The 7,716-nt window shown below is 46.6% G+C and overlaps 1 protein-coding gene across 1 annotated transcript in view; it reads right to left on the bottom strand.

The window, feature by feature from the left end:
- Nucleotides 1-7,716, bottom strand: part of FHIP1A (FHF complex subunit HOOK interacting protein 1A) — an 87,283-nt gene that overhangs the window by 46,049 nt on the left and 33,518 nt on the right. Inside the window, exon 3 of the mRNA XM_044430893.1 lies at nucleotides 6,160-6,786. Within this exon, the coding sequence (XP_044286828.1) occupies nucleotides 6,160-6,786 (627 nt within the window). The remainder of the gene's footprint in view (nucleotides 1-6,159; nucleotides 6,787-7,716) is intronic.

Below are 7,716 nucleotides of genomic sequence, written 5' to 3'. Positions count from 1 at the left end.
CCAAAGACCGCGCCGCGCACGCGCCCGAAGACCGCGCCGCGCACGCGCCCGAAGACCGCGCCGCGCACGCGCCCGAAGACCGCGCGAAGACTGCGCCGCGCCGCCGACTCCGCCGCTACCTGACTGCCCTGCCACGCCCCTGCACACGTGGCAGGCGTGCCTGGACGGGGTGGGGCGTCGGGTGGCCGGCGGCTACAAAGTGCTGCAGGGGGGAGTGCCGGCGGGAGGAACAACACCTGGCAGGAGACCGCGCCCGCGCCCGAGAACCGCACCGCGCCCAAAGACCGCGCCGCGCACGCGCCCAAAGACCGCGCGAAGACCGCGCCGCGCCGCCGACTCCGCCGCTACCTGACTGCCCTGCCACGCCCCTGCACACGTGGCAGGCGTGCCCGGACGGGGTGGGGCGTCGGGCGGCCCGCGGCTACAAAGCACCAGCAGCGGCCGGGGCCGGCGGCGAAAGGGCGTCGGCCAAAGGGCGGTTTGCCGCCGTTTGGGGGGGCTGTTCGGGGGGGGCTAGGCTGGCCAGGGGACTTGCTCTTTTGTTGTGGCAGTCCCTTCTGTTGAACGGCCAATTTTAAATGTTTTATAATTTTAAAGTGTTTTAACTTGTTTTTATGGAGTCGTCCCTGGCCATGTTGCCGCCTGAGTTTCCTGGGGAGCGCACTGGCGCCGCCATTGGTGTGGTGATGGGCAATGGACGTAATAGCGGTGGGGGCTTAACGTGTCTGCATAGAAGAAGGAGGGACAGATGGCTGACACCTGTCCCTACTTCTGGTTTTGCTCCCAGCCAGAAGGTGCCAGGGAGTCTTGTCAGTCGCCCCTCGGGCCTGACGGTGCTGTTGTTTAATGCCAGGTCGGCCAATAACAAATCTGCCCTCATCCATGACTTGATTGTGGATGAGGGGGCCGACCTGGCCTGTATAACGGAGACCTGGGCGGGAGAGGGGGGGGATGTTGCCCTCTCTCAATTGTGCCCGCCCGGGTATATGGTCCAGCACTGTTCACGGCCGGAGGGGAGGGGAGGGGGGGTCGCTTTGGTTTACCGGGCCTCCATCACTCTCACGGGACTTCCTGTCCCTTCGAGACCAGGGCTGGAGTGTCTCTACTTGGTGTTGGGCGACCGAGACAGATTGGGGATTCTGTTGGTGTACCGTGCACCCTTCTGCCCAACAGTCTCCCTGCCTGAGCTGACGGAAACGGTCTCGGACCTGGTGTTGAGGACCCCCAGGATGCTGGTCCTGGGGGACTTCAATATCCATGCCGAGGCTAGTTTGACCGGGGCGGCTCAGGACTTCATGGCTTCCATGACGGCCATGGGGCTGTCTCAACATGTCACCGGCCCGACCCATGAACGTGGACACACTCTGGACCTGGTTTTCTCGACGGGGCAGGAAGAGGGTGGTCTGAGGGTGAGGAATTTATGCTTGACTCCCCTGTCATGGTCAGATCACTTCCTAGTGAGGTTTGTGCTCGAGAGCGACATCTCCCTCTGCAAGGGTGCAGACCCGATTGTGTGGGTCCGCCCCCGGAGCCGGATGGATCCAGAAGGATTCCTGAAGGCTCTGGGGGAGTTTCCGGCTGACAAGACGGGTGCTCCTGTCGAGGGTCTGGTTGAACTGTGGAATGGGGAGATGACCAGGGCTGTAGACACGATCGCTCCTAAGCGTCCTCTCCCATCGGGCAGAGCCCGCTCTTCCCCTTGGTACACTCCAGAATTGAGGGCAATGAAGCAGGTTGGGAGACGGCTAGAGCGTAGGTGGAGGAAATCACGTGATGAATCTGACCGAACACACTTAAGAGCCCACTATCGGGCCTATGCTGTGGCGGTGAGGGCGGCGAAAAAGAGACACTTCTCCGCTTCCATTGCCTCCTCACAATGCCGTCCGGCGGAGCTCTTTCGAGTGGTGCAAGGCCTGGTTCACCCAGGGCCAAAGGAAGAGCTGATTCCACCCTCAAAGGCCCGCTGTGACGACTTTGCCGAGCATTTTAGGGAGAAAATCGCTCAGATTCGTCACGAGCTGGATTCCACTATTGATTCAGAGGTTTTAAGGGAGACACCAACGCTACCGTCTGGTCCAGAATTATTGGATGAATTTCAGTTATTGCGGCCCGATGATGTGGACAAGGTGCTTGGACGAGTACGTCCTACCACTTGCCTTCTGGACCCTTGCCCGTCTTGGTTAATAAAGGATTCCAAGCACGGGATTGGAACCTGGATCTTGGAAGTGGTTAACGCTTCTCTGAGGGAGGGTCGGGTGCCTGCTCCTTTAAAGGAGGCGGTAGTCCGACCGGTCCTGAAGAAGGCGTCACTGGATCCAGGGATGGCCGCTAACTATAGACCAGTGGCCAACATCCCGTTTCTGGGCAAGGTGTTAGAGCGAGTGGTGGCGGGACAACTCCAAGCACTCTTGGATGAAACTGATTATCTGGACCCATTTCAGTCCGGCTTCAGACCCGGGTACGGTACTGAATCTGCCTTGGTCGCCCTGTACGATGACCTGTGCAGGGAGAAGGACAGGGGGAGTGCGTCCCTGTTGGTTCTCCTGGACCTCTCAGCGGCTTTCGATACCATCGACCATGGTATCCTTCTGGATAGGCTGGCGGGATTGGGGGTCGGAGGCACCGCTTTGCGGTGGTTCCGCTCCTATCTCAACGACCGATTCCAGAAGGTGGTGTTGGGGGACTATGGCTCTGCGCCATGGCAGCTTTGCCATGGGGTACCGCAGGGTTCCATTTTGTCCCCTTTACTGTTCAATATCTACATGAAACCGCTGGGAGAGGTCATCAGGAGGTGTGGGCTGCGGACCCATCAGTATGCTGATGATACCCAGCTCTACCTCTCGTTTTCCACCAATCCAGGTGAGGCAGTGGCTGTACTGAACCGGTGCCTGGCCGAGGTAATGGGCTGGATGAGGGCCAATAAACTGAAGCTCAATCCAGACAAGACGGAGGTCCTGTTGGTTGGCGGTTCGGGCTTCGGAGAAGGTGACCTGAACCTTGTCCTGAATGGGGTTGCACTCCCTCCTAGGGACAAGGTCCGCAGCTTGGGAGTGCTCCTCGACCCGGAGCTTTCACTTGAAGCTCAGGTGACAACAGCGGCGAGGAGCGCTTTCCTCCAGCTTCGGCTGATTCATCAGCTGCGCCCCTACCTGGAGTACGACTGCCTTGCAACAGTGACTCATGCGCTGGTGACTTCCCGTCTTGACTTCTGTAACGCGCTCTACGTGGGGCTACCCTTGAAGACGGTCCGGATACTTCAATTGGTTCAGAATAGAGCTGCCAGGCTGCTGACGGGGACTGGACGTTATGTTCACATGACACCAGTTCTCCGTCAGCTTCACTGGCTCCCCATTGAAGTCCGGGCCCAATTCAAGGTGTTGGTAATGACCTATAAAGCCCTAAACGGCTTGGGTCCTGGTTACCTGAAGGAGCGCTTACATCCATATTTGCCCAGTCGCCCCCTGAGATCGGCGGGAGAGGCCCTTCTCCGGGAGCCCTCCGTGAGAGAAATTAGGAGGGTGGCTACTCGGAGAAGGGCTTTCTCAGCGGTGGCGCCTAAGTTATGGAATGCGCTCCCCAGAGAGGTCCGCCTGGCGCCGTCGTTATTTGTTTTTCGGCGCCAGGCTAAGACCTTTTTATTTAAGCAACATTTTAAATGCTAAATACAATTGAATTTTATCTGGCCAGGGCGGCTTATTTTATAATGTGAGTTTTAATTAAGATTATTTTATATGGATTTTAACTTGTTTTATCTATGTTGTAAGCCGCCCCGAGGCTTCGGCGAATGGGGCGGCATAAAAATGTTTTAATAAATAAATAAATAAATAAATTTCAGGGGAGGGACTTTGATATGCAGTATAATATCTTTCAATTTAACTAAATTAAGTTGATTAGTTTTAATCAGAATTGGGGTGAGTTTATTACATCCACAGGGAAATGACAGTAAGAAACCCTTTAATCTTTCTATATTTTTCCCTCAGCAAATGTTAGATGCCAACCAGTTCCCTGAGGCAACCAGCTGAATTTTCACTAAAGCTGAACAGAGCTCCCAATACAGGAAAAGATCAAATTCACAAGGCTGACATATTACAGGACTTTAAAAACTGATCAGGACTGGACTGTGATACTATATTACAGACTGAGACTAGTTACTTTCATTGCTGGTCTGACCTCAACAAACTACTAAGACAATCATTCTAATTAGGAATGTGTTTTGTCAATCATGGCCCTTACTGTTTGAAGGTTAATACAGCTGGCTTTAATCTTCAAAGTAAAAATGCCTTTCTAAAAATTAATTGGCAAATGTAATTATGGAAGTTATAGCATGGATCTAATAAGGGTATCTACCTCAGGGAGGTTTTTTTGTTAATGAGAACTCCTTAGATGTATCTGTTCAAACGAAGTCAACAAGAATTTATCTAGTGCTAGAGACATATTACTCAGTATTTGCAGAGCACAACGATAAATTTGAAACTTTATAAAAATGATCAGAAATAGGAATGAAAGTAGTTTTGTAATCTGTTCTTAGAAAAACTTTACAAGATTCTTGTGGTACACATTCAACCTTATCCCATCCCTGGAGGCTCTGAAAAATCATGTCAAAAGGGATTTGGGACAGACTGTTTCCATAGATAGCATAAATTCCATTATCTATATAGGCATGTTAAACCTAAACAATTTCACTGTTTGTGGGAGCAATATAACATTGGGATGTATGAGAAGAAAGAAAGCATGTTTAGAAATTTGAGTCCATGTGTATAACCATGGATGGGTAAAAATTTTAAATGATTAATAGAGTAGTTTTGAGTTCTTAATGACACAGGAACTGGCATAAGTGCTACAAAACTTGGCATTCCCAAAATGCTAATCTTAAATATATAGCACAAGAAGAACAGCATAGCAAACAGAAGAGTGACATGGCCTCAGCCATTGCCCAACCAGTTTGAAATAACTCAGCTTTAATAGTGCATGGAAGTGATGTAAAAGACACAATGGCCTTGGTCACCAGCTGGAAGAACAAAGGCCATCATGGAGTTGCACCTATTTTATAAAAGCAGGAACACCCGCAAATGGAGATCATCTTGATCCTAAAAAAAAAATGTTCATATACAGGTTTTACATTTACAACTTCATTCTGCCATTGCCAATTCACTCTCCACTGGTCTTCCCAACTTTTTCCTTCCATTGCTTTTCCATCAGTATCTTCTTTTATTAGTTTATAAACCAGACAATGTAGCCCCCCGCCTCTAGTAGTTGCCTGAAAAGTGGGATAAACATATAAGAAAATAAATAGGCAACAGGTCAGAGAATAATGTCAGGAATGAGTTCAGGCGAAGTCTGGTAGTGCCTATGGAGACATCATGTGAACCAAAGATGGTCTGAGAAATAAATACTGCTTTAAAAAGAGATTTTGATTACTTCCAAGGAATAAAACTGAAACAACTGATTGTCTAGAGAAATCATCATCACTGATCTTATGGAAACTTAAGCAAATTGTGATGGACGGGGGACCAGGAGAACAACAACTAGCATTTGGCCATAATAAATTCAATATGATTAAGTTGAATCTTATATTTTTATTGGAAATAGGTAAAAACAAAAGTAAAATTGCTTTAAAAGAAAGTTCAGCCCACAGGTTTGAAACACAGTTGAAAATGAGTCAGAGGAGAGATTATCTCATTTTTTTCTCAGGCTTAATAGAAAATTCTTAATGTTTTATTTAAAAAATTGTTCTTCAACTGTCACATTATAATACTAAGCAATGTTTAAATAATTAGACCCAAATAGCAACCCAATGCTATATTGTTCCCAGTAAACAGCATGAACTTAGTCCATAATTTATTAATTTTGCATCTCAATTAGCTTTCTATTGAGAAAACAAATTACACTATAACAAAGACCATAATTCAGTACGAGTTTAGCATTTTTAAGGGCTTCCATCTTTTTTCTCCCCTTCACAAGGAGTCAGTCCTTTAAGGTCCAGTTCAGTGTTTAAATGAATGCTTCATTTTCACACATGTAGCACTCCTCAAAAGGATTCAGAGATTCCACCCAATCATAGCACTAATACCATTACAATGTGTCCAGTAAACTCAATTCTGGTTTAATAAATTTTGCTGGGAAACAGAGCAGGGTGATAATTATACGGAAAAAACTTACCGGACAAAAGTAAGTGTTTTCTACTATGTGATTAGCGACCACATTGTTTTCTGCTGACAGTGACATGATAAAGAGTAGTGCATCACGAGCCTGTTGGCCAACGGTTCCTTCTCGATGAATGAAAGGAATTAAGAGAGAAAAAATTAAGAAATTTGCAGCTCCTTGGTCCTCACTGGTATGGAAAAAGAGTTCCAAAATGGATGGATCTTTGGCTAATATTGAACACAGCTGGTTGAGAAGAACCACTAGCTCTACTTCTACAGCTGGTGTAGTAGTTCCTGAGCATGAACTCAACATCATCATCAAAGGTTTCAGGATGGGTTTGTGATGCAAGAGAGGCTGGTGGGACTGAGTGACGAGCATCTCATACATCTTTAGTTGTTCAATTTTCATCTCATCAGTGAATTCCCGTCTGAGACTCCAAAGGAAAAGCTTTTCCATGATATTTTCTGTGACCACAAACTCCAGAATAGGTCCCATTGCAGCATCCTTTGCTTGTTCTTCAATTAAGAGGAAAAGCATGTGCTCTACATAATTCTGCACTGTGCTGGCTTCATCTGGAGGAATCAGCCCATATTTTGCCTGAGTATTTTTCAAAGGATCATGCTTCTCTAATATTTTCACAACCTACAGAAAAGTGAAATAATTTCTAGTAAATCTGATCATGCCAATTTTAAAATAAGATTTCAATTCAGTTTTAATACTGTTTTCAGAAAACTCAAGTCTTCAAAGTTGCCAAGACTATTATAATTTTTAATATAAGGATATCTCTAGAACAAACAGATTCATTGCAGGAAAATGCATCTAAACAGATTTCAGCATTGGACACAGGGACAGAAAATGTAATCAATTAGAAAACAAGCTGTGACTTAACAAGTGAACTAAGCTCATGGATTACTTATTTGCAAAAAAATATATATATGCAAGTAAATTTTCATACCATACAGTATCTATGAGCATGTCCAAAAGGTCTGCATCCATTCCAACACAGTTTAATCACAGACTCATCATTTATTGAATTAATTTAATATAATTGTATCCCAACAGTACAAGCCAACGATTTTGCTGTGAAAGGCAAATCAGTAAATGGCACCACCATTACTCCAGTTAAGATGCATGGTACTCAAGGTCAATTTTTGGCACTGAATTAGAAAATTCGACAAGTATATCTCCTCATCCTTGAAGCACACATGTAAATATAATACACTAAAAATATCTATTTACTGCCTCTTCGACCCTGCAAGTTTCTGGTAACTGCCAAACACTATGTCTTTGCAAGACTACAAGTGATTACAGTCCTTTTAAAAATACCTAGGTTAATTACAGGAAGAATTTTATTTTGTAGGCCAACTGAGTGGTACACACCAAATTCAGAAAACTGACAGTAACTCAGCTGCTAGGGAAGCAAGACAAGTAGAGAAAGGATCCAGTGGTAGGATGCATTATTTGCTTGTATAAGTTAAGATTTTAGGGTTATCTAATATTTACATTGGAAGTATGTCAGGTGGCAGGTAGAGGCAGCTAACCACTGGTTTGTAGAGCTGTGCCATTCAATGT

The sequence above is a fragment of the Varanus komodoensis genome, unplaced genomic scaffold (assembly GCF_004798865.1).
Source record: "Varanus komodoensis strain SLA01 unplaced genomic scaffold, ASM479886v1 scaffold21, whole genome shotgun sequence".
Lineage (NCBI taxonomy): Eukaryota > Metazoa > Chordata > Lepidosauria > Squamata > Varanidae > Varanus > Varanus komodoensis.
This window is presented reverse-complemented; position numbering and strand designations above follow the sequence as displayed.